General features: G+C 44.9%; 1 protein-coding gene and 1 long non-coding RNA gene across 8 annotated transcripts in view; one reads left to right on the top strand and one right to left on the bottom strand.

Moving 5' to 3' along the window:
- Window positions 1-2,872: 2,872 nt before the first annotated feature.
- The window catches only part of VPS8 (VPS8 subunit of CORVET complex), a 277,646-nt gene continuing 253,388 nt past the window's right edge, over window positions 2,873-27,130 (bottom strand). For 5 of the 6 annotated variants that reach the window (XM_082461426.1, XM_082461424.1, XM_082461428.1 and 2 more), the window contains 2 exons: window positions 6,819-6,899; window positions 2,873-3,594 (listed from right to left, as the gene is read on the bottom strand). In XM_082461426.1, the coding sequence (XP_082317552.1) occupies window positions 3,445-3,594; window positions 6,819-6,899 (231 nt within the window). In that variant the 3' untranslated portion in view covers window positions 2,873-3,444. The other variant, XM_082461429.1, reaches the window with a different exon arrangement.
- On the top strand, window positions 3,768-13,917 carry LOC309660671. Of its 2 annotated transcripts, none has more exons than XR_014263525.1 (3): window positions 3,768-6,158; window positions 7,460-7,581; window positions 10,291-13,917. It is a non-coding gene; the product is annotated as an uncharacterized lncRNA (long non-coding RNA). The 2 variants fall into 2 exon arrangements; XR_014263526.1 differs by lacking the exon at window positions 10,291-13,917 and adding an exon at window positions 7,670-7,887 and having other exon boundaries at window positions 7,460-7,629.

Here is a 27,130-nt window from a genome sequence, read left to right as displayed (position 1 = left end):
GGTGCTGGTTATACAGGTGTGTTCACTTCATGAATTAATCTGGCTTTGCAATGTGGTTTGTGAACATTTCTATCCATAAAAAGTTTACTTTAAAAAGAGACTTAAAAGATGGTGGCAGCTAGCCTGCTTTGAGCACTGTGCTGTGAAAGACACAGGAGTGGACTGGACACAGTCACGCCCCTCAGGAGTGCTGGAGGTAGACAGGAAAACACCCAAGCGTGGAAACAAGGTGAGTCAAACTGCCCCTTTCCTGGGGAAGTGGGGAAGGCTTCGTAGAGGACTGGGGTGTGGAGGAGGCTGGTGGCAGAAAGATGGCCATGGATGCCCTGAGAGGAGGGGCCGCTGGATGAACCCTCTGATGAGTCAGGGCCACCCCCTGGAGCTCAGAGGTGCTCAGGACCCCCTCAGACTCTGCAGGGACCTGGGGTCCGCCCTGGGCTGCCAGAGGACGACACACCAGGTCTTTCCTGCAGCTCTGGGCACGTCACACGCATCTGATTCTGGAGATGGACCTTTGGAAAAACATTTTCAGCAGGCAGAGCTGAGTGGAAACATACTGCTGCTAAAAGGATCCCCAAAGCTCTGAATTATTTATTCCCTGATGCATTCATCATTGATGAGGCCCCGGTTGGCTTTCCTCTTCCACAAACAACTGCCCTCCCGCTCTCACCATGGTAGGCTCTGGTTGGTAACATGTTACCTTTACAAAGCATCTCCCCCACGTCACTTGGACCTTTGCTGTAGATGGAGCAGATGCGTCTCTATTTTTCAGAGGAGTACTAGCCTTCCTCAGCTCACATGTGGGCCTGTGGGGCCTGTGCCTAGAACCTGGGGCTCCTGACTGGCTCTTTCCAACAGCCCATCTGCTTCCTATGGGGAACTGGGTGAGACTCCATCCCCCTCCTCGCCCCCCATGGCAGGAGGTGGGGCACTCAGCTGAGCTGGGAGCTGACTGACTATTTTCAGATGGTCCTTTCAAATACTTACGGTTTGCCAGGTACAAAGAAGAAAAGGGCTGTGATGGACACTGCTGCGTTTTGGCAAATCAGAATCCCTCCCTTCTTAGGGCCCTGATTTCCTTTCAGAGGACCACCTCTCCCTCACCCAGGCGCAGCATGGGAGGAGCCAGCTCAGACCAGGTACCTGTCCTCCCCAAATGGTAGCTGACGGGTGCCTGGAGCCTCCCCCCAGATCTTTCCTCTTACCACCTGTCACAGCCCAGGGGTGGGCACGTGACCCGGAAGAGCAGCTGGAGCTCAGCACCGGGGCTGGAAGCGAGTGCTCAGAGCTGCTTCTCTTCCATCCTGGGAGCCCCCACCCCCTCAGTGAGCTCCTGTGGCCATGTCAGCAGAACCACGGCTGCTGACTGAGCCTGGATGTATTTCCAGAGAAGTCTCTGCTAAGGAACTGCTCTGAAGTGGGACCTGATGTCACTGCAGAGTAGAACATGTGCTAAGTGCCACGAGAGGGGACAGGGACCAGGCCCAGCTCAGGCCTGCATGTCCCGGGGCCCAGCACTGGCCAAACCTGGAGTCGGTTTCTCATCTGCCCTTAGATGAGACAAGAGGGCTCTTCAATCCAATCCAGAAGGCATGACCTGGGTATAAGGCTGCTGTCACTTATTCAGTGGTGCTGTGACTCGAATGACAAAGAACTCTTGGGGATGACCAACTAGATTAGTGGCTGGAGGAGAGTGCCTTGCTGGTGTTTACCAGCCCTGGTTTGAACAGGGGCTCGCACGCTCAGTAAACTGCCTTGGCCCTTTAGAGTGTCGACTGAAGAAGGCAGGCAATCACCACATTTTGCTTTGAGACTGTCGAGCCCCTTTGGCCTTAATTTTAGACTTGTCAAGAAACCTGATATGGAATTTGTGGAGGTGGCATCACTGGCTCTGAAATCAATCAGTTCTGAGTTCAGATCTGTGCTTTGCTACTTCTTGTGTGTCGCCTTGGTTAAATTTTCCAGTGTGAGCCTCAGCTTTCTCATCTGTAGAATGGGGTTGAGACTCTCACGTGGCTTCAAGGGCCATCCAGTTGGTGGTCACTTCACTTAGTGCTCCACCATGTCCCCTAGTGTGGCCTCCTTGCACCTCTGTCAGGAGGCGGCAGCTTGTGCTGCCATCTTGGGGGTAGTTCTGTGATAAGAGCTAAGCTAACATGTCTGGGGCATTTGCCATGTGCCTGCCCAGCACTACGCAGTCTCAGGTACTGGCTCATTTAGTCTTCACTGCAGCTTTATTTTATAAAGAAACTGAAGCTGAGAGTGACTTGCTCAGGATCACAGCCAGGATGTGGCAGAAGCAGGATATATTTTTTATTAAAAGTTGTATCTAGTTTATACATCAATTTCCTGTGGACTGTTCTGGAGGAGTAAAAATGATGCACACGTAAAGGACCCAGCACGGTGCCTGGCACCCAGAAGGCACTGGCTGGTTCCTGGGCTGGCTGGTAGGAGCACCACGGGCTTTGGGCCCGGAGCTGGACAGGTGGGCTCGCCCTGCGCACCTGCCAGCCAGTCCCGGGGAGCCCGGTCGGCCCTGAAGGGACCACACAGGGAGCACCTGAGCCTGGGGGGCAGACACCTAGCCTCTATGCGTGTGCTGTGAGCTCCTACGGTGGTTGGTTCAATGACGTACAGGAAGTGCCCAGGCCAAGAAATGGAAAAATCCTGCTCTGGCAGCCTGGTCCCTGGCAGAGGGGGACCTGGGTGGCTGGTGCTCTGGATGGAGCTTGTGACGCAGCTGCTTATGGAATAAAGGCAGGGCTGCCCCAATCAATCAGGGTCCTTGACTTGGAGCTAATAGAACTGAATGGTGGCAACAAGAGTTCTAAACGTCCTTTATGACTTGACAGACGGAGAGTGAGACAGCCAGCAGGGCTTAAACAGGAGGCATTTATTGTTAGAAATGGCAGATCTTACACTCAAATGGGTTTAAGCACAAACACATGGAAAGGGAGGTGCCCCAGCTCCCGCAGGCCCTTCATTCCCTCCAACGCAGGTTTCAGCTGTGCTGCAGCCTGGCAACCACTCTTCCCAACTGTGCTGTTCCCTGTCCCAACGGCAGCAGGAGGTGACAGCGCTCCGTGGTGCCCACCAGCTGGAGGAGACGGGCTGTGCCGGACTTGAAACGCCATCTGCAGGAGCTCCGCCTCTTCTCCACACTTCAGGGAAAACGAGAAAAAGTCCCAACAGGCAAGATGCATTTTCTTAAATAACTGTATAGAGGTATATGGCATTCATTTGCTTAATAAGCAAAACAAAATCAACCAGTCTGGTGCTGATGCTGCGGCAACATCAGGAAGAGCCGGAGTCTCCCGGGGCTGGCGGGCATGGAGCCGCCCTCGGGCCTCGCCCGGGAGCCTGGGGTCAGCGGGGCCAGGCCTGTCAGAGGGGGCCCTCCCCACCTGCTGGGGTGGTCTCTGGGCTCCAGGCCCGGGAGAGTCTTCAGTCCTCAGTCACAGGCGGGGGTATGAGCTGTAGCTGGAAGTTCTCCTTCTGGAAGACGCTGTTGAAGGCAGGGCCACTCTGGGAGCCGCTGAACGGCCTGCGGCTCTCGCTGCCGCGCTTCTGGGAGAGTTCCGTAAGCAGAGCCAGCTGCAAAGGAGGGGACACACGTCAACCGAGGCTGGAGGGTAAGACCCGGGTGTGGACCCCAGAGCTGCATCTCGCTAACAGGCAACGGTGACTTTGCACAAGCTCACGTCATCTGCTAGGGCCTAAATTTCCTCCTTTGATGATGAGGCGGCTGGACTGGGTAAGTCCTGTGGGCACAACAAACTGTGACACTTTCTGACACGGGGAAGCTGTCCGATCCTGAACCTCCTTCACTCTGAGTGTTCCCTCTCCAGCGGGTGTGTGACCCTGTCACCTCCGTTCTCTCCCTGTGGACACACACCCCAAGCCGCGGTTCTCCACTCTCCGCTCAGCTCACGCCACACGCTCCCTCTTGGTGGGTTCTCCTTGGGATGAATGACGATCACTGGCTCCGACCCCTCTCCTTCGTAACCAGGACAGCCACAAGTGGACGCCCAGCTGCCACTTCAAACTCAGGGGCTCCAGGCAAGCTCACAGATGCCACCTTCTCCTCTAAGTGCCCTCCCTGCTGCCCTGGGTCCACCGGCGACGCCAGCGCTACCCTCACCCTGTTACAGGCTCAGTTCTGGGAGGCCTGTGAGGAGGGAGAGTGTTAACGCAGCCCACTGGGAAACCAGGCTTGGGCCCTCAGTGGGGCCACCCCTTTGACCTCAGAGAGGCTTTCGGCAAAAGTACAGAGCCTGACAGCCTAGCCCCTGAGATGCCCTTGATGGTCAGAGAAGAGCTGAATGCCACACCCAAGCCTCTTCACCCGGAGAGAGGGCAGCTGTGAGGACCGAGCCGTCACACACAGCAGGGCGAGCCTCTCGGTGTCAGGCTGCAGCCCGGAGTCTGCGGGACTTCTAAAAGCTCCAGGTAACTTCCCTGAGTGAGTGCCTTTTAGGCGCCAGGCACCAGGATACTAGGTCCTTTATATGAATTATGTCTAATCCTCCACAACCACCCTCTAGGTAAAAATCCCAGAGCCCTGAGAAGTTAAGTTACTTGCCCTGGGTCACCCAGCGGTGAGTGGCAGCGTGGGACTCAAACTCTGGTCCCTGTGACAGTTTCTGCTCAGCCGAGCTGCCTACAGTTCTGCCTTCTCTGGAGATAACTTGTCTGTCACCTGCTCTCTCCTCACCTCCCCTGCCAGGTAGTCTGTCTTCTAGCTGTTCTCCAACCTCTAGCAAGGGTTCTCTCCTCACCCAGGCAATAGTGGCAGAAGGCTCACACGTGTCTGTCACTTCTGTTGAAAACTCACTACCAGTGGCTGTGGTAACTGGGGAGACATCTGAAGGCCCCTTGGTTCAAAGTGCCAATTTATCTAAAATAATCCAGCGCCTGGTCCTGGTTCCGACACACGGCTATGGTTCAATGCACAATTCGTAACACAGGCTCGAAAGCTCCGACTGCAAGCTCCTTAGCTGGCCCAGGACACGCAGGAGGCGGCTCCCTGCAGGGACTTCCACTGCTGCCTGAGCAGGTTACAGAGTGGTGTCCCTCGCTCTGCACAAGCCCCACCTGTGCCACTTTCTGTCTTCCGTAACCCTCTCAGCTTCCCATCAGCATGTGGAGTTCTCTGCAAGGACTGTTATGTACGATGCTATAACAGGACAGGTGACAGATGCTACGTAAACCCAAAGTTCTTTCACGTTGACACTGAAGTAGATCAATCACAAAAGATATTTTGTTTTCCAAGGAAAAAGATATTTTTGTGTTCTACTTCTGTAACTTAGTGTTCTAGAAATTGATGAGTCGTGAATAGTGGCTCAACAGTTTAAAGCAGCAGAACTTCCTTAGAATAGAAGGCCCAGAAACCCAACTCCTGGGGCAGAGCCTGGCTGGAAGTGATGCCAGTTCAGTAAACTTCCTGGAATAAAAGACCCTGTCCAGACCAGCTCTCAAAGAGGGAACACCATTTTTCCTCTGGGCTGCCAGCAACCTAGCAGGTGTGTGGGGAGTGGGCAAAGGGAGCCCAGGCATAAAAAACAGCATATAGGCAATCTGTGAAAGCCCAAGAAAAGCTTATGGAACAAATCTGGCCTGGCTAGAATTGAGGTGTGACTTGGGGCGTGGAGGAGGTGGTAGAGTTTGGACTCCACTTCAGGTGATGGAGAGCCAGGAGAGTGCTGTAAGCAAGGGGTAACAGGACTTCTGGGTTTGGAGATGGTGCCCAAGCAGCAGCCTGGAGAAGGGACGGAAGACCTGCAGTGACCTCTGTGAGCTGGAAGGAAAGGGGAGAAAGAGACAGGAGAGCTCCCTACTGAGTGGGTGGGGTGGGAGGGATGAGCCCAGGGTGCCAGCAGGTGACTGCTTTGGGTGACCTGATGACAGAGGATGACACCCAGAGACAGGCACGGGCAAGGAAGAGCGGGTTGGAAAAGTTAATAAGTGCACTTCTGAAGTGCCTGTGGGGCCCCCAGACTGATGTTGTGGCATGACTGCTGTAGCCCTCTAAATCTGTACTCTTCTACAGTAACAGGATTCCAGTAGTTTTAGCCCATGGCCTTTTGGAATCAAGACCAATGTCCCCAGTCTCCACTGCAGTTAGGTGTGGTCACATGTCTAAGTTCCAGACAAAGGAGGTAAGTGGAAGCGGTGTATACAGTTTCTAGGAACTATCCTTAAATAGAGGGCTTATGGTCTTCCTCCTTTTTCTCCACCTTGCTAGCAGGAATGCAGATGTGATGGTTTGAGCTGGGGCTACCATGCTGAATCATGCAAATATAAGCCACATGTTAGAGATGGCAGAGCCACAAAGTAGAAGAAATCTGGAGAGAGATTCGTGGAAGATGCCCTGGGATGCCCATATTTACTATTCTATTTTGGTTAAGCCACTACAATTTAGCATTTATCTTTCATGGCCAAAACAAATTCAACCAGTGCAGATGCCCAGCAGAGTCTGGGGCTTAGGGCAGATTTGGCAGTCGTCAGTATAAACAAAGGCTCCCAGATGAGGGATTAGGCTTATGCCTGCTCTCTCTGGAGGCAGTACAAACACAGATGCCCTTCTGTGTCCTCACAGCCCATGGCAGGTAAGGGACAGATATCCTTCCACTGCCTCTGCATCCTTTGCCAAGTTCTGAGTGCTCCCTGGGGTCAGGGCTCCACATAGCCGTAACAGGGATGCCAGGGCACCTTACAGACTAAGGACGAGGCTGGAGTGAGGACCTGAGGACACTGTGTTACCAAAACACTAATTATAAATAGGGAAATAAAAATGTAAACAACCACACCAACATTACCCTAGAACTTCCTCGGTAGAGATGGCAAAGCTGATCAAATGCTTGGATCTGCTGTGGATCCAGAACAGGTTCTGAGGTTGCCTGAGAAATCAAAAACAATTAGGTTAATAATAACACCCATGGGCAGCCTCTGTATTTGGTCAGCGGTGAAAGAGGATGCAGTGCTTCCTTCACTCCTATGAAGAAAATCCATGCTACCAGCAGCTGATAAGATATTTTACTGAACATGAATTAGAAATTGCCGTGTGCCTCCTCACGCCCTTGGTGCCAGCTCCAGGCCGACAACCTCCCTATGGCCCCTTCCCACGTGGTCTCCAGATTCTCCATACTTAAAAACGAGCTTCCCCTGGGGCTTCTTGGTCCCTCTTGGCCTTTACTCTGCAGAATAATTTAGCTGCACCCAGCCTGGCACCCTCAGCACTGAATACGGCCAGCAAAGATGCCCCTTCTTTGTGCTGCCGGTGGAGATACGTTATACATGAAAAAGCATGTCATTTCCCTGCCTCATTATAAAGCTGGTAGCCACCTAAGGGGCTGAGATTTTAGTCTGCTTTTGGGAGAGGGGAAGTCTAACTTGCTTCTCCAGCAGTCTCGCTTTGTTCCACTGGTTACTGCGCCCAACACTGTGGTCCTACTCTCAGTGGATCCGATCCAACTCACAGCTAGAGGAAGAAATGGGATCCTGGCAGAGGCCGCCATAGCCTTTGGAGTCAGAGGTGAACCGGAATACCAGTTCTGACACCAACCTGCTACGTGACCTTAGGCAAGTTCCTGCTCTGACTTGTGAGACAGGATATTGCTTCCTTATGAGGTTACTGAACATTAAATTAGATGAGATCCGATTAGATTAGATTAAATTAGATTAAATTAGATGAGATCCGTATTTAAAGTGTCTTTTACCTGCCTGCCCCCGCCCCATAAAGGCTCAGTATATGCTGGGGTTTTTTTTGTTTTTTGTTTTAACATCTTTATTGGAGTATAATTGCTTTACAGTGGTGTGTTAGTTTCTGCTTTATAACAAAGTGAATCAGTTATACATATACATATGTTCCCATATCTTTTCCCTCTTTCGTCTCCCTCCCTCCCACCCTCCCTATCCCACCCCTCTAGGTGGTCACAAAGCACCAAGCTGATCTCCCTGTGCTATGCGGCTGCTTCCCACTAGCTATCTATTTTATGTTTGCTAGTGTATATATGTCCATGCCACTCTCTCACTTTGTCACAGCTTACCCTTCCCCCTCCCCATATCCTCAAGTCTATTCTCTAGTAGGTCTGTGTCTTTATTCCCGTCTTGCCCCTAGGTTCTTCATGACCATTTTTTTTTCTTAGATTCCATATATATGTGTTAGCTTACGGTATTTGTTTTTCTCTTTCTGACTGACTTCACTCTGTATGACAGACTCTAGGTCCATCCACCTCACTACAAATAACTCAATTTTGTTTCTTTTTATGGCTGAGTAATATTCCATTGTATATATGTGCCACACCTTCTTTATCCATTCATCTGTTGATGGACACTTAGGTTGCTTCCATGTCCTGGCTATTGTAAATAGAGCTGCAATGAACATTTTGGTACATGACTCTTTTTGAATTATGGTTTTCTCAGGGTATATGCCCAGTAGTGGGATTGCTGGGTTGTATGATAGTTCTATTTTTAGTTTTTTAAGGAACCTCCATACTGTTCTCCATAGTGGCTGTATCAATTTACATTCCCACCAACAGTACAAGAGTGTTCCCTTTTCTCCACACCCTCTCCAGCATTTATTGTTTGTAGATTTTTTGATGATGGCCATTCTGACTGGTGTGAGATGATATCTCATTGTAGTTTTGATTTGCATTTCTCTAATGATTAATGATGTTGAGCATTCTTTCATGTGTTTGTTGGCAATCTGTATATCTTCTTTGGAGAAATGTCTATTTAGGTCTTCTGCCCACTTTTGGATTGGGTTGTTTGTTTTTTTTGATATTGAGCTGCATGAGCTGCTTGTAAATTTTGGAGATTAATCCTTTGTCAGTTGCTTCATTTGCAAATATTTTCTCCCATTTTGAGGGTTGCCTTTTCGTCTTGTTTATCGTTTCCTTTGCTGTGCAAAAGCTTTTAAGTTTCATTAGGTCCCATTTGTTGATTTTTGTTTTTATTTCCATTTTTCTAGGAGGTGGGTCAAAAAGGATCTTGTTGTGATTTATGTCATAGAGTGTTCTGCCTATGTTTTCTTCTAAGAGTTTGATAGTGTCTGGCCTTACATTTAGGTCTTTAATCCTTTTGAGTTTATTTTTGTGTATGGTGTTAGGGAGTGTTCTAATTTCATACTTTTACATGTACCTGTCCAGTTTTCCCAGCACCACTTATTGAAGAGACTGTCTTTTCTCCATTGTATATTCTTTTTTTTTTTTTTTTTAATGAAAGCTTCTTTCTTTCTTTCTGGCTGTGTTGGGTCTTCGTTTCTGTGTGAGGGCTTTCTCTAGTTGCGGCAAGCGGGGGCCACTCTTCATCATGGTGCGTGGGCCTCTCACTGTCGCGGCCTCTCTTGTTGCGGAGCTCAAGCTCCAGATGCGCAGGCTCAGTAGTTGTGGCTCATGGGCCTAGTTGCTCCGTGGCATGTGGGATCTTCCCAGACCAGGGCTCGAACCCGTGTCCCCTGCATTGGCAGGCAGATTCTCAACCACTGCGCCACCAGGGAAGCCCTCCACTCTATATTCTTGCCTCCTTTATCAAAGATAAGGTGACCATATGTGCGTGAGTTTATCTCTGGGCTTTCTATCCTGTTCCATTGATCTATATTTCTGTTTTTGTGCCAGTACCATACTGTCTTGATTACTGTAGCTTTGTAGTATAGTCTGAAGTCAGGGAGCCTGATTCCTCCAGCTCCGTTTTTCTTTCTCAAGATTGCTTTGGCTATTCGGGGTCTTTTGTGTTTCCATACAAATTGTGAAATTTTTTGTTCTAGTTTTGTGAAAAATTATGCTGGTTTTTATTACCACAGTTTAGAGCACCCTCAGTTAAACGATGGTGTGTTTCAGTGATGAAGATGTTGACATTGGCACCCATCCCTGAGGGCTGAGTGAGGGTTCTGGGACTGAAGGGAGCTGCAAAAGGTGGTCTGGAGACTCGTTCTGTATATAAGAAAGTCCTGGCAGGAATGGCCACCAAAACAGTGATATAAACAATTGCCTGCATCCAGGATGTGGAAGAAGTTCAGGAACAGGGGAGGCACAGAGCAAATAACATCACTCAGAACAGTTACCATGTACTGAGCATTTCCTACATGCCAAGCCCTGTGTGCTACATGTTTTCCGTGGATGACCTCATTAAACCCTCACAACCACTCTAGGAGAAAGGTTCTGCTGTGTTCATTCTCCCCCACCCCCAAAGATTTGAAGTTTAAACAGCATTACAACTTTAAGAGGTTATGTAAACTTGTGTTCCAGGAATGACTTTGCTTCTTTTCTTCAAAATTTTCACCACCCTTAGGGGGAAAAAACCTACTAAGCACTAAGAGAGAATGGAAAGAAGCAATACCCCTGAATGAATCATGCTAATGATTGTGAAATGACTTCACAGCTTCTTCTTTGTGAAAGGATCTGCTTCAAGATCAAAAGAGCAGCTGTCGATAAGGAGGCTCACAGTTCCTCGGCTTCTGGAATCCCACGATGATGCCCCAGAGACCAGCCCAGGACACAGCTGCCTCAGTTCTTCCTGATGCTCTCAGCGATGTGGGAATGGCTGAGGATGGCCTGATGGGAATCCCAAGCAGGGCAGCCAGAAAGAGAAAAGGACCATAGGGGTCCTGCTTTTCATTCTAGACTCACGCCTCTGGGTCTGCCAGATACATGGAGGGATCATCCTCTAATCTGATAATGTTTAAACTTGCCTTGACACTTTAAGAAACACTTCTTCTCAATATAATTTGGTACAAAAACTATCCTATTCTTACAACACGTGTGGAGTATCACACTTCCAATAGATTCTAAGTAAGACGCACAGGGGAGTTCCAAGCTAAAGATGATCAGCAGGTTTGAGAAATACTGCAAACCAAGCTCAAACAAGCAAAAAGAGAAAATATATAAATACCTTTGAGAGACTTAACTCTGGTCCTCCCCCGATTTTCCAAATCCCTTCAGTACTACTGGCATGAACGGGGGAGCAGGACAGGTTAAGAACAAGGATGACACCTGCCTTTCACTGGCCATTCAAAACCTCAGCTGTGGGGCCCGCCAGCGCCACAGTCCACATGACAAGGGACCAAGCTGCCCTGATCTTACCTTTGTTTATTCCCTGGTTACTCCGTGATGTGTTTTAACAAGGAGGGTCCAAGTGGAATGGCATCAGGAGTGGACTAGGTAAGGCAGCAGGGGCTGGGGCTGTTAAGGCAGGTTAATTAACAAGGAGGTTGTAAAGGTGAAGGTGGAAGATGACAAAGCAGCAAGAGCAAGAAAAGGTCTCTCCTTATAGAAACACTTCTATAAAAGAGCCCTTTGCCTTGAAGGGATAATGTAAGAAAAAAATCTCACAAAATGTACTACTGTACTTGTTTTGAAAATGCAGATGTACAGGCTACTTGTGATGATCCACTGAAGAAATTCCCATCAGACCCTGTGCTGAGAAAAACTGTTGGACACAGTTACTAGTTGTGTAGACTTGCTACTAATTGTGTTTTCTTTTTTGTTTCTGTCACTAGGGAACTCAAAACTTTAAGTGGTCAGCTACATAAGTCTAGCAGCTGCACAAGACTTGGTGGCAAACACTAATGTGTGCTTTTATAATCTGGTTTTATATTAGTTTCCACAGGCATACAGGTTTTTAAAATCTAGATTTCCTCATTTTTTCATCCAGTTGGTTGTATTTTGGAAGCCAACTCAAATCATTTTGGGAAAGCAAAGGTCAAGTCAGATGAGAAGTAGAAAATGCATATGACAAACCCATAACTAACATCATTCTCAACAGTGAAAAGCTGAAAGCATTCCCTCTAAGATCAGGAACAAGACAAGGATGTCCACCCTCACCACTTTTATTCAACATAGTTTTGGAAGTCCTAGCCATGGCAATCAGAAAAGAAAAAGAAATAAAAGGAATCCAAATTGGAAAAGAAGAAATAAAACTGTCACTGTTTGCAGATGACATGACACTATATGTAGAAACTCCTAAAGATGCTACCAGAAAACTACCAGAGCTCATCAGTGAATTCAGTAAGGTTGCAGGATACAAAATTAATATACAGAAATCTCTTGCATACCTATACACTAACAACGAAAGATCAGAAAGAGAAATTAAGGAAACACTCCCATTTACCATCACATCAAAAAGAATAAAATTCCTAGGAATAAACCTACCTAAGGAGGCAAAAGACCTGTACTCTGAAACTATAAGGCACTGATGAAAGAAATCAAAGATGACACAAACAGATGGAAAGATACACCATGTTCTTGGATTGGAAGAGTCAATACTGTGAAAATGACTACACCACCCAAGGCAATCTAAAGATTCAATGCAATCCTGATCAAATTACTAATGGCATTTTTCACAGAACTAGAACAAAAAAAATTTAAATTTGTACGGAAACACAAAAGACCCCTGACTGCCAAAGCAAACATGAAAAAGAAAAATGGAGCTGGAGGAATCAGGCTCCCTGACTTCAGACTATACTACAAAGCTACAGCAATCAAAACAGTATGGTACTGGCACAAAAACAGAAATACAGATCAATGGAATAGGATAGAAAGCCCAGAAGTAAACCCATGCTCCTATGGTCAATTAATCTACGACAAAGGAGGCAAGAATATATAATGGGCAAAAGACAGTCTCTTCAGTAAGTGGTGCTGGGAAAACTGGACAGCCACATGTAAAAGAATGAAATTAGAACATTCTCTAACACCATATACAAAAATAAACTCAAAATGGAATAAAGACAAATGTAAGGCTGGACACTATAAAACTCTTAGAGGAAAACATAGGGAGAACATACTTTGACATAAATCGCAGCAAGATCTTTTTTGATCCACCTCCTAGAATAATGAAAATAAAAACAAAAATAAACAAATGGGACCTAATGAAACTTCAAAGCTTTTGCACAGCAAAGGAAACCATAAACAAAATGAAAAGAAAACCCACAGAATTGGAGAAAATATTTGCAAACAAAGCGACTGACAAGGGATTAATCTCCCAGATATACAAACAGCTCATGCAACTCTATATCAAAAAAACAAACAACCTGGTAAAAAAATGGGCAGATCTAAATAGACATTTCTCCCAAGAAGACATACAGATGGCCAAAAAGCACATGAAAAGATGCTCAACATCACTAATTATTAGAGAAATGCAAATCAAAACTACAATGAGGTGTCACCTCACACTGGTCAGAAGAGCCATCATCAAAAAGTCTACAAACAATAAATTCTAGAGAGCGTGTGGAGAAAAGGGAACCATCTTGCACTGCTGGTGGGAATGTAAATTGATACAGCCACTATGGAGAACAGTATGGAGGTTCCTTAAAAAACTAAAAATAGAGCTACCATATGATCCAGCAATCCTATTCCTGGGCATAATATCCAGAGAAATCCATAATTTGAAAAGATACATGCACTCCAATGTTCACTGCAACACTATTTACAATAGCCAAGACATGGAAGCAATGTAAATGTCCACTGACAGAGGAATGGATAAAGATGATGTGGTACATATATACAATGGAATATTACTCAGCCATAAAACAGAATGAAATAATGACATTTGCAGCAACATGGATGGACGCAGTAATCTCTAAGTGAAGTAAGTTAGACAGAGAAAGACAAATATACAGAGAAAGACAAATATATGATATCACTGATATGTAGAACCTAATTTTCAAAAGTGATACAAATGAACTTATTTACAAAACAGACTCAGAGATTTTGAAAACAAACTTATGGTTACCAACGGGGAAATGTTGGGGGGAGGGATAGATTGGGAGTTTTGGATTAACATATACATACTACTATAATATAAAATAGACAACTAACAAGGACCTACTGTACAGCACAGGGAACTCTACTCAATCTTCTGTAATAACCTATATGGAAAAGAATCTGAAAAAGAATGAATATACGTATATGTATAACTGAATCACTTTGCTGTACACTTGAAACTAACACAACATTGTAAATCAACTATACTCTAATAAGATAAAAAAAAAAAAAGTAGAAAATGCTACTGTTAAAAATAGAATCACGCTTTCATCCCCAGGAAGCATTACACAGCAGATGAGTCTATTCCAGGCACAGAATAAATGGCTCTAGCCCCTGGAAGTTTGCTCACTGAGGCAGAAAGTGCAGGAGTCTCAAATGATAGTCCAACCCATGTTTTCTGATCCAGCGCTTCTCCAAGCGATATCTTTCATGTGCATAAGAATCGCAGAAAGATCTTGTTAAAATGCAGATTCTGGTTAGAAGGTCTGGGGTGGGGTCTGAGATTCAGTGTTTCTCACATGCTCCCAGGTGACACTTGGAGCAGCACAGCGCTAATCTGTACCTAGAACAGCCCAGCACAGCTGGACTTCCTGTCCTCACTGCGTCCTAATGGGAGCAGGACACTCTCAGCTTATGGGCATTTGCCTTCTTCTGATTCGACTGTACCAAATCAACCAATCAACCAGCATTCCTCTTTTTCTAAGTGTCCCGATTAGGTATGTTGTATTCAACTTTCAATGAGTTCCAATGCATCTTAGAAACCCTTGGGTATAGTAAGAAAATTTAATAAGATAAGAATGTTTCTGCCATATGGTTTATTTTGAATCCTACTGAATTGCAAGCCCTACACCTACTCTACTACATAAGTGAACGGGATTGTGCAAATTGAGGAAAGGAAGGCTAGGAGACTTGCCCAACACAAATCAAAAATTCACAATCCAGTAAGGGTCATAACCAGGACCTCTACCTTATAAACCCTAGTCCCCCTCTCCTGGGAGAAAAGCTGGAGTAACAAATAGGTAAGTGTGCACACAAACACATACACACACGCAGATCCATAATTTCAAACACGACATGTCCAGATACGTGTGCAGGGTTGCACTGAGTTCTGGGCTTGTCATCATCATATGCCCCCTCTAGGCCCTTAAACTCCTTGGAGATACCCAGGGAAGGGGTTTTCCAACAACGACATCCTTCAGAAATTGAAAAACGTGGTGGTTCCATGAGTGTGAAATAACTGAAGGTGACAGGACCTTTCTTATAACACAAGCCATCATCCTGGACAACCAGATACTGAACAAAGGAGCCACTGCTGGGGCTGCCCTGGGACCCTCTGGAAGCAAAGGTGCTGCAGGACAGAGATGCCCTATTCTTGGCCAGGCCGTGCTGTCTCTGTGGAAAACTATCTGAATACAAGTCATCTGAGGTAAAACAGCAGAGCTATTTGTAGACGTGCCTAGGACCCAGTAGATGCTTACCTGTCTTAAAATCCTTCCTGGAACAAGACGGAATATTTAAAAAAAGGAAGCATTCAGGGAATGACTAATACATCACTAAGGTGAGGATTTCTGTACTCTTCTCCTTGGGTGGAGGGTTCCAGCAGTGAGGCGGGGTGAGAATGAGGGAAGGGACAGGGCCCTGGGCAGGCAGCTTGTCCAGAGAAGGCCAGTTTAGCGGTTTTATGCCCCGCCCTATGCAGGGTCCGGCCCACTCACCTCCAGGCCTCACAAATGGGGATCCAGTTCTGTTGTTCAACAGATATTTCTGGGACCTCTGCTATATCAGTGCCTGGGACATAAAGATGAATAAATCAAGAGGAGCTTAAATGTCTCACAGATTTTGGGACATTAAAAACCCCACAAAAAGATCACCCTCTCCAGAGCTGATAAGCAAAGCTTGAGAGGTTACTGAGGTATAATAACCATATACAGCATATTTGCCAGGGCAGCCTTGTTTGAAACACGCTCTCACATTATCTACATATACCATCAAAAGGTCCCTGAAATTACAACATTTTTGGGTCCAGATTACACTCTTGCACACATGAGAGTAAATACTTAGGAAGGCTCAGCTCCAGCCCTCTCCCCGAGTGCCCCCATCCCGTCCTGTCAGTAGATTAGCTGCCACATGGCCCGCCCACAACTGCATTGTTGTGCTATAGTGTAATTATCTGTTTACCTGTCTCCCTGTTAGCCTGTGAACTCCTTAAATATCAGAACTTTATCTTATTCATCCTTTATTCCCAGTGCTCTACAGCCAGCAAATGTTCAACAAACATTTGCTGAACATCCCACATCCTGCTTTACTCTGCACTGTCCATTTTAGGAACAAGAGCAGGCAGCAATTTGCTCTCTTGGCCCAGTGTGAAATCACTGGCATTTGTCTTCCTTTTTCCAAGAACTTGGGCTTTGTAAAAAGATTCTTTGTGATTTTTGGCATGTTTATCCTGTATCTCAGTGAAATATCTATTTCATCCTATTTAATTCACTTTTGGGGAAAGTATTATTTTTCAAATGTCAGAAGATAGCAACCCTTGTAAGAAGGAATGGAAATTTACCAAACCAGTGGGACTTTTGGTTAAAAGCCTCTTTCTGTTGTTGCTCTGGCACATCCTGTGCAGGGCCCTCGGTCCCACATGACCAAAGCCTGCTTTCCAAGTGCCCGTGATACTGCGGCGGCTGGTAGACAAAAGCCTGGGCTCTAGAGCCTGCCTGCCTGAGCCCACACCCTGCGTCACCAATCACTGGCACTACAATCACTGGCAAGTTACCTATTCACTCTGAGCTAGGGGTGTGTGTGTGTGTATGTGTGTCTGAGAAGATTAAGAAGGTAATGCACGTGGAGCATGCAGTAAACACCCAAGACTCAGTAAGTCCTCAGTAAGTGTTACCAGTCTACACACGATACTGGTCGTGTGTACCTAGTCCTGACGTGGCCACCGAAAATGGAAAGAAAGGAGACGTCAGAGCACAGTGCAGACAAGACTGGCCTGGCAACAGAGGGAGGGGTGGATGTTGCAGGAGAGAGAGAAGGGGCAGTGGAGGGAAAGCTTCGAGAAAGGAGTGCTCCAAGGGCAGGGCGCCGGCTCTCGCTCACGGCACCCAGCACTGTGCCTGGCACAGAACAGCTGTGAAATAATTATCTGCTGATAATTATCTGCTGAAGGGATGGGAAGGGCGAGCAGATTTTCTACTTACAGTCACTGGGGTGTTTCTAAACGGCCTGCAATGCAGGAAGGGGAACACAGGGCATGGCTTGCACAGACCTGGGCTCTACCTGGATTCTATGATGACTAGTGAGTGGCTCTGGCCAAGTTTTTTAGCTTCTCTCAGCTTCTTTAGTTGTAAAACACTACTCTGCAGACCTGTGAGGATCAGAGATGACGTATGGTCCTGACACCTATTTGATGGTCAGTAATCGGCCGCGACTATTGTGCCTGTGTTATCTCTGCTCCCTGCGGAAGCACCTGGAAGGAAGAGCACTGGGCTGAGAAGCAGGAAACTTGAGTGCTCATCCGGTCATAGCTCCCTGTGTAAGCTGAGCAGGTTGCATTGCTCCGCTGGGTCTGTGTTCCAATTTATTGAAGGGCAGTGCCACCATAGGCCACACTGTACCATCTGGGGGAGATGTGGGTGCCATGAGACAACAGGCATTTAGGGCACGAAAGAGTCAAGTAAGCTAGTGGTGTTTACTGAAGCTAATCATGGATTTTACTGCATCATCAGAAGCAAACTAGGGCAACCAACTACAGACACTGTCACAAAGACCCATGATAGCCCTGAAGAGAAACAGTAGATTCAGTCTAAGACGCTGTACAGAGAAACTGATTTGCCAAATCAGTGTCACGCACAAAAGTGGGAGCAACAAAATTTGAACATAGTCTCAGTTTGGCAAATCCTTAAACATAAAGCAGCCTACCTAGACCATCTAACCCACTAGCACAGAACTGATCAGGAGTGATTTTCCAATTGTAAGAGAAAGAAAAACATACTTGATACTATCTGCTAGAGCAAATTTCTTTCTTCCCATGTGATGAAGTCCAGTGATAAGAGCTGAAAATTAAACTGCAGCTGAACATTAGAGGAAGAAGCAATGACAACCCTGGAAATGACCTTGTAACACTCAGCATTAAAGTAAATCCGGGGGAAAATGAGGCTCTGATGATCTGGGAGAGCCGCAGGGAGACGGATGCTGGGCTGACATAGTGACTCAAAAAGCTCAGTGACTCCCAGACGTGGTGGAAGTGAGAGCTGTAATTACATTCGTTGCAAGGAAGAAAACAAACCAGGGCTTTCAGGATCCACAGGCCTCGTAACCAGCACATCAAGCTTGATACAGGAAGCAACTATGATCCCTGCCACCCTGAAGGCTGGGTTCCTAGGAATATGGATAATAACACTAGGGATTCTGGATACAGAGCCTTCCAAGTCACACACGCAGACAGGGACAGTCACAGAAGACTAAGCTCTGCTTGTTCGTGGCTTATTCTCCACAACGAACAAGGTCCTGAAATCAAAATCCCAACCTTTCCCTTCCTGATTGTCTTCCCACACGAGCACATGACAGGGGAACCTAGTCTAATTCTGCAACACGAGTATTTGTCTGCATGCACTCCAGGAGCCTTCTACTGGCAGCTCTGTAACTGGCTGGCGGGGATGGGGGCACAGATGGAGCAGAATGAACAGAATGAGAACGGTATTGCCCACCTGCTCCCACCTGCCTCGGCCTCACTACCAAATCCTTCTCTTTCTAATAGAGTCAGACTTTTGCCACCACCTAAGCTGTTGCAAACTAGAGGTCCTTAATATTTAACACTTTTGCCTAAAATGAAACTCTGACTTCAGAGGTAAGAGTGAAGCCATACTTCCTTCCCCACCTGCAAACAGAAAACACCTTTCCTAGAAGTCCCACCCACGGCACAGTTTGCTTTCACACAGAACCTGGCCCCTCACACACCCTCATTTCCCAATGCCTCAAAACTCTCAATTAGCTCAAAGCTAATAATGAATCGGGTGAAGAAATAATAAAATAAGCAGGTACATTGCTAAGCTGACTGGAGAGAGGAGGGAAACATCTGGCAGAACATCTCTTAAGGAGATTTCACTTAGAACCAGCTATAAGGGAAGAGAGTATTTGAGGCTGGAGGTGGAAATGTGAAAGGCTGACCGAAAATATCCATAAAAAACCAAGACCTTCAAAACCACAATTAAAAAGAAGGAGCACAGTGACTTTTCACAGCAGAGGAAGAAAATGCTGGTTTAAGTCTTCTAAGGTGTGAAAAGGAGTAACAACCACCACTGCAGCAGCTAACAGTTACTGAGCAAGTGATTACTGTGTGCCAGTATGTTCCAAGCCCTGAACGCGTATTATCTCACCTCATCTAATCATCACAAACACCCCATGAAGTTGGTTCTTTTGTTATCCTCATTTTACCTTTGAAGGAACTAAGGTCCTGGGTGCAGGATGTGCCCAGGGTCACTGGCTGGTGGCAGAGCCCAGATGTGAACTTGGGCAGTCCAGTCCCAGAGGTTTCTTCTACTTGCCATGTTCTTGGTATCGGTCTGGAAAAAGCCTGACAGAAAGTCACTTTCAAGGGACTCGGAAGGCTGTGTCAGGAGCACGCTAGGTACAAACAGCTCATGCAGCTCAATATCAAAAAACAACCCAATCAAAAAGTGGGCGGAAGATCTAAATAGACATTTCTCCAAACAAGACATACAGATGGCCAAAAAGCACATGAAAAGATGCTCAACATCACTATTTATTAGAGAAATGCAAATCAAATGTGTATCGCCTCACACTAGTCAGAATGGCCATCATCAAAATATCTACAAACAATACATGCTGGAGAGGGTGTGGAGAAAAGGGAACTCTCCTGCACTGTCGGTGGGAATGTAAATTGATACAGCCACTATGGAGAACAGTATGGAGGTTCCTTAAAAAACTAAAAATAGAACTACCATATGACCCCGCAATCCCACTCCTGAGCACATACCTGGAGCAAACCATAATTCGAAAAGATACATGCACCCCAATGTTCATTGCAGCACTATTTACAATAGCCAGGACATGGAAGCAACTGAAATGTCCATCAAAAGAGGAATGGATAAAGAAGATGTGGTACATATATACAATGGAACCATAGCAAAGAACAAAATAATGCCATTTGCAGCAACATGGATGGACCTAGAGATTATTATACTGAGTGAAGTTAAGTCAGACACAGAAAGACAAATATCACACGATATCACTTATATGTGGAATCTAAAAAAAAAGGGTACAAATGAACTTATTTACAAAACAGAAGTAGAGTCACGAACGTAATAGAAAACAAACTTATGGTTACCAGGGGATAAGGGGGAGGGAGGGATATACTGGGAGACTGGGATTGACATATACGCACTACTATACATAAAATAGATAACTAATAAGAACCTGCTGTATAGCACAGGGAACTCTACTCAGTGCTCTGTAATGGCCTATATGGGAAAGGAATCTAAAAAAGAGTGGATATATGTATATGTATAACTGATTCTCTTTGCTGTACACCTGAAACTAACACAACAGTGTAAATCAACTCTACGCCAATAAAAATTAAAAAAGGGGGGAGCACACTAGGACTAGCTGGGGTCAATATCTGAGCCTCCACGATTCTGCTTTTTAGTTAAAGAAACATCCTCTCAGGGCTCTGAGGTCTCAACAAAAAGCCCAGGAGACAAAGACAGCAGATCCGATGAATATCGTCTACAGCTATTAGTGTCAGGCCTAAAAGTGCATCTTGGAAGACTGGGCTGCAGAAGCCCCGTGAAAGACAACAGTGCTAAGGACCAAGCTAAGCTCTTGCAGCGAGAGACCTCACACATGGTGAGAAGACAGTTTTGTGCACACACCAGGTCATGAATGTCTTCTGCCACCACAGAAAAAAACTCTGAACTTGGCTGACACTAATTAGTTGTGTTGATACCCTTGAGGTCAGTTATCTCATCTACAGAACAGAAGATTACCTGCACAGCCTACCTCACAAGGCTCTTGTGAGGGGAGTGGAGGGGAGGGAAGAAGGGGAGGAGAAGGAAATGGAGAAAACGTTTCCTGTCATCTATTTAAGTCTCTGGCCTTATTCTACTACTTTCGTGTTTGATGTGTATATTAACCCAACACGTAGATTTGATTGTCTCTAATTTACATGGGAGGAAACTGAGGTTCAGACATGTTAAAATACAATTTGTAAGAGACAGGGCAGCTCCTGATAATAGGTCTAACCCTAAGCCCACTACCCACATTAGCAACATAAGGTGCTACGAGTGTGTGAGGTACTAGGGACTCCCGAGGACAACCTGAGCTGCCCAGTGTGCTGGGGGCTGACAGGGCATCTGCCCAAGTACCTGTCAGGATCCTTGGGGCCATCCATGAGGTCAGTGCCACTAATTCTGTGTCACTATACAAGGGACACAGTATTTTTTTGTTTTTTGGTTGTCCACCCATTTTGCTCCCTCACAAAAAGAAATGCCCCCCAATTGGTTTAAAGTCTTTGATACCTGTATACCCTGTCTATGCTTGGCTACTCACACTCCTTGCCTAACCTGCTTTGAAAGGCAACAACCTGGGGAAAATCCATGGTGGCAAAAACTGACTATCTCATTATGCCTAAAAGAAAGGATTAAATAAAAAAACGGATTAGGCAACTGCAGAATGTAGTTTGAACTTTTAAATAACTAATGTAGTTCCTTGGTTAAATTCATGAAAACTTGCCTATTATCTTAACAGGGATTATTATTACTATTATTACAAAGGGTTGGTCATCTTGGTGTAATGGGAAGCTCAAACTCCCAAACAGATGAAAAAATAATTGCTGGGTGTTGCCATCCCCATGTAATGGAGGCATTATCTAGAGTCGGCATCATCCGGATATGTCAGGACACAGACCACGACCATTATAACTAGAAATGAAAAATGAAAGTACCAGGAAATGTGGTGAATGACAACTAGGCTGGGACCCCCAGCCTCTTTCCTTCCTGAGGGCACACTGTCCTATGCAAACTTGCATTTTGCTATATGGTATATCGTGGTTCCTCCAATCTTGCTTTTTCTTTCTGTCAGGAAAGGAAAATCTAAAAGAATCCAGAAAGATTTACTTTTATGGGAAGAACACTCACAAAGAAAGCTCTTTAGTGGTGTGGCATTTTCTGTTAGTCAGAAATCCCCCTTTGTCTTATTAAAAAAAATTAAAACAGGGAATTCATATATGTAATTAAGGCTTGCTACCCTTTGATTATCTAACTGATTGTGGTCTACTTAAGAAGAAAGTCAAACCATTATCTTGATGGATGCCACTGTGGGGTAGCAATTATGACAAAGCTCTCCTCTGGGGGTAGGGTCCTTAATGATTTTTTATCAGAGTTGTGATTGCTGAAACATTTTAAGTTCCAGTATTCCTGCCCATTTTAACTGGCTAAAATGATTACCTGATAACAAGGAGTATAGAGTCAACTGGAAAAGCAAGTATAACCCTGAAATTAGCAAAACCCAATTCAAGTTAACAACATAATTACAAACCAAAGGAAAAAGAACACTGGTGCACCATGGTTGTACTCTATTTCGTTTAGACACCAATTTGCTGTCTACAAGAGAGAAAAGCTTTTGGACCAACAAGAAATGCCCCCCAATTGGTTTAAAATCTCTGATACCTGTATACTCTATGCTTGGCTACTCTTTGCCTAACCTTTGCTTAATTGAAATTTATATGAATTATACCCAACAACTGTAGATTACACTTTTTTCAAGTGCATGAATAATGTTCACATAGAGAGACCGTATGCTTGCCCACAAAAAAGTCTCGATGACTTTCCAAAGATTTATATCTTACAGGGTATGCTCTCTGACCACAACAGAATTAAATTAGAAATCCAAAACAATAATGTATCTAAAGAAACCTCAAATATTTGAAAATTAAAATAATATACTTCTGAATAACCAATAAGTGAAGAAGAAATCACAAGGTAAAACAGAAAATATTTCAAGATAATAATGAAAGTATAACATTATCAAAATTTGTGGGATGCAGCTAAAGTAGTGCTTAGACAGAAATTTATAGCTTTAAAGTTTTATATTAGGTAAGAAGAAAGGCTTACTAAGTTTCCACTTTAAGAAGCTAGAAAAAGAAAAGCAAATTAAATCCTAAGTAGAAGGAAGACAAAAATAACTAAACGGAGATTGTAGAACTGACAAGTATAATATCTGATGTGAAAAACTCACTGGATGATCTTGACAGTAGATTTGATACTGCAGAAGAAAAGATCAGTGAATTTGAAGCCATGACAATAGAAATTATTCAAATTGAAGCATAGAGAGAAAATAAGGTAAAAATAATGAAAAAGGCCTCAGTGACCTGTGGAACATTAAACTGTGTAATATATGTGTAATTAGAGGCCTAGAAGGGAGAAATTGGGGCAGAAAATATATTTCAAGAAATAATGGCCAAAAGTTTTCCAAAATTGATGAAAATATTAAACATATAGATCTAAGAATCTTAATGAACCCCAAGAAAAAAAAACATAAAGAAATCCACACCTAGGCATATCATTGCTGAAGAACAAAGATAAAGAGGAAAACTTGAAAGCAGCCAGAGGGAAAAAGGACATTGCATACAAGGTGTTACCAGCTGCCTTCCCTGGAAAAAAGACGCTAAGATGGAGATCTATGTGCTGGCAGTTACTGGTGGGTGCTTGGAATGGAAACCTCTGGGGACGTAAAGGATGCAGAAGTGGGCAGAGGGAGAAGTTAAACTGTGATGCAATCACAACACAGGCCCCAGGTGATCCCAAGGAGAGTTCTGGAGCTAAGATGGCTTTGAGGAAATTGTCCTGCATTAAGACAAGGTGTTCTGGCCTTTATAACCCTTCAATCACTAGACATTAGATGCAGGCCACTCTCAAGAAAAGGCTGTCACTGTTGGCAAGATACATCCCTTTAGCTGAGGACAATTCCTAGAGAAGGATGAGCTGAAAGCTATCTGCTGCTGAAACTCCCAGCAGCTGAAGGAATGAGTACTTCTCATTCTCCTGGAAGATGGGAGAACAGGGCACCCACAACATCCACAAAAGAGGAAAACAATGGTAAGAATGACCACTGATGACTTACTAAAACAATGCAAACCTAAGGCAGTAGAAGAGCATTTTTAATGAACTGAAAGAAAAAGATATGGACTGTAGTCATCATGGACATTTTACAAGTGTGACAATCAACAAAAGCTTCTCAAGGGGGGAAATCTTTATAGATCCCTTTGTGGAGTGAAATTGTACTTTGGCTCAGAAGGTCCCTGGGTCCTGCAATGCCTGTCCAGGACTCCTGTGCCCATGAGAAAACTATGCCAGGCATTTTCTCAAAGCATCAGGCCTCTGCATGCTCTTCTCAGCAAGCTTCATGGCAATCACTGCAGTCCTTACCAAATATCTCTGATATGACATTGTAAGTTATAAGGAATCAATATACTGGGTACATGTAAAACTTTTTTTTCCCGGGAATCAAGGTGGACGTGTGGGACAAAAATTGAGGCAATGCAAAGGTGGATTTCACTGCAATTATTGCAGTAGTGATTTTAATATTATTCAATTTCAATAAACTATCCTGTTTTAGGTAGTGGAGATTAAAAAGTTTTCATTCAAGATTCCTCCTCTCCAAATGCTTTTCAGCTATTATTGAATTCTACTCAGGTATATTTTCATTTTGTTCTGACACTCTCCATTATTTATTTTTGTCCTTTTCTGCTGTTTGCATATTGAAAGTTACTTCAAAGCAGCTGAGGAGACAGGTGGGGTATAACACATTAAAAAAACCCCAACAAATAACAAGTTAGAAAGTTAGGCCAGACACTGGGAACAATAGAAGGTAGTTTATGCCAAGTACGAAATGAAGTATGGGTAACAACTGCTACAAGAATTCAAAGGAAGAGGTGATCAGGTCAAAGACATTTAAATTCAATGTTAGGAACTGCAAGTGGGCCCCCTGGTATCTCCCTAGTCTATTCACTCTGCCGCTATGCTAGGGGTTTACCTTCACCTCTCTCTCCAAACTTCCAACATTTCTCACTTCCCCTGTATTCTCAATTGATTTCTCAGTGCACTAGAAAACAAGGAGGAGGAACCCTGCCCCCCCCGCCAATGCTCACCACCACAGCCACCAAGCTGCATCCCAGGCAGAGTGGCCTCCGTGTTGTTCCTGGGACACACTGGCATTCTCCTGTGTCCAGACCTCTGTGTCTGCTGCTGCGTCTGTCTGGAACACTCTTTCTCCTCATGCTCACATGACTGAACCTTCACTTTTTTCACGTAGAAAATGTTAGCTATCAACCTTTGGTGACCACTCCTTTGAAAGCAGGCATCTTCCTTTTTATCTCCCTCACCGTGTTTTTCCTCCACAGCCTTCTCAGAATCTGACATCCCATATGTATACCACGTATCTTACCATATGTTTGTTCAATATCTACCCTCTGCCACCTGAATGAGCTCTGTGAAGGCAGAGGCTTGGTTTTGTTTCCTGTAGGATTCCTTGCACTTAGACCCATGCCTGGTGTACAAAAGGTGCTCAATAAATATTTTTTGAATGATTGAAGCAGAATTTGAGCTGTAGGTTAAAAACAAGGCATCACTTATGAGGGGAGTGAAGGAAGGACATACCAGATTATGGAAAGGAGAGGAGGAGCAAATATACGGACATGGGATTCATTACGTTTAGGAAAATGAGAAGTTTCCTTTAGTTAAGGAAAGGAAGAGAAGATGAGGATGAAATGTGGGCTGGTGATGCATCAACAGCCTAGATGGTCACTCTAAACTTATTCAGATTTAACTTTGTTAGCAACAGGGAGCAACTGAAGTTTCCTCAGCTCTAGAAGAGGTGGAGGAGGATGGACTGGAGCCCCAGGAGATAGAGGCAGTGAGGTCAGTGAAGAGACTCGAGGAAGTAGAGGTGTGCACTGATTGGGAAATGACAACACTGCTGAAGCAAATGGGAAGTACAGAGGACGAGATGGCTAGTGCACTCTTAGATAATCCTTCCAAAGATTGCAAAGAAATTTCTATTTAATTGCATCTTCTCTTACACATTGCTGTGAAGTTGCTGGAGACAGATATGAATTGCCCCGTTTAGTACCATAAAAAGGTAGCCTCAACTGACTCAGCCAATAAATGAAAAAGTTAAGTGATGTAACCATGTAGAGTGGGGTCTCTTTTAAGAAAATGCTGTGTTTGGAATAGTATCTACCATTAACAGATGTTTCACTACAAAACCAGGAGGCTAAAACTTATTCATGTTGTAACAGAATCACAACTAGAATGCCTCTAGGATATGTGTAGAAAACAACAAAAACACAAAAGTCCCAAGGCAGTGACCTGTCAGACAGAACAGATTGTACTAAGTACCTGCCCACACTTCATCTTCTCTCTTCCTTTGCTTCTGCTTTAACCAAAGAAGATTTCTCACTGTTTGCTGAACATACTCAATCCCATGTTCTGATACTACATGAAAGGAGTGTGAGCTTTCAGGGGTGATGCAGTAACTGCTTTGGGACAGTGGTCCAGACATAAAGCTGTTCTCTGGGTAACAGTATATCAGCCACTCAAGAACTTCACATATATTAAAGCAGCTCAAACTGCAAAGCTCTGCTGCTTGGATTCTATGACCTTTACGAATAGGTGATAGTTCAACAGAGTGCAATTCAGAATGGCCTACTGAGTTGTTTGAATGCCAAATAGGCTGTTAGTTGCTCTGTCATGCATGCTGAAGAGAAAAAAGATCTCTGCCATATATTGCAGGAAGGCCGAAAAGCTTCATCAGGAAATACTGTTGGAGGGGAAAGGCCCATTTGTAAGTTGCTCAATACTCTAAACTGCAGTAGGATCCAAAATTCCAAGGAGATGGTAGACATGATGGCACTATTTGTTTTGATAAGGGAATCCACTTCCATATCCTGAGGGGACAAGGGTAGAATAAAGAACTACCACTGGCTCTGATGTGGTCTCACATACATATATGATCTCATATGATTAGACTCTACTCAGTGGAAACAATCCTGTCAACTGTTCATGAAGTGGTGTGAACAGAAGCAGAAAAATCACATCCATTAACCCTCAATTGCCAAGGTATGCTGACTAATAAATAATGTGACCTAGGTCTCTCATGATAAGCTGTAGGGCTCTATCCCTGGCTTTGTTCTATACAAATATTTTATCCATGACTTGGATAAGTATTAAAATGCATGGTATGAAAATCCATGACTCCCAAAGGTTATAAACTGAAACAATATAAGAAAAGCCCTGCACTGGCTCTAGAAACTAATTTATTTACATAGGGTGGGATCAGTAGCATGTGTGAACAGA

The sequence above is a fragment of the Balaenoptera physalus genome (assembly GCF_965194825.1).
Source record: "Balaenoptera physalus genome assembly, chromosome: 4".
Lineage (NCBI taxonomy): Eukaryota > Metazoa > Chordata > Mammalia > Artiodactyla > Balaenopteridae > Balaenoptera > Balaenoptera physalus.
This window is presented reverse-complemented; position numbering and strand designations above follow the sequence as displayed.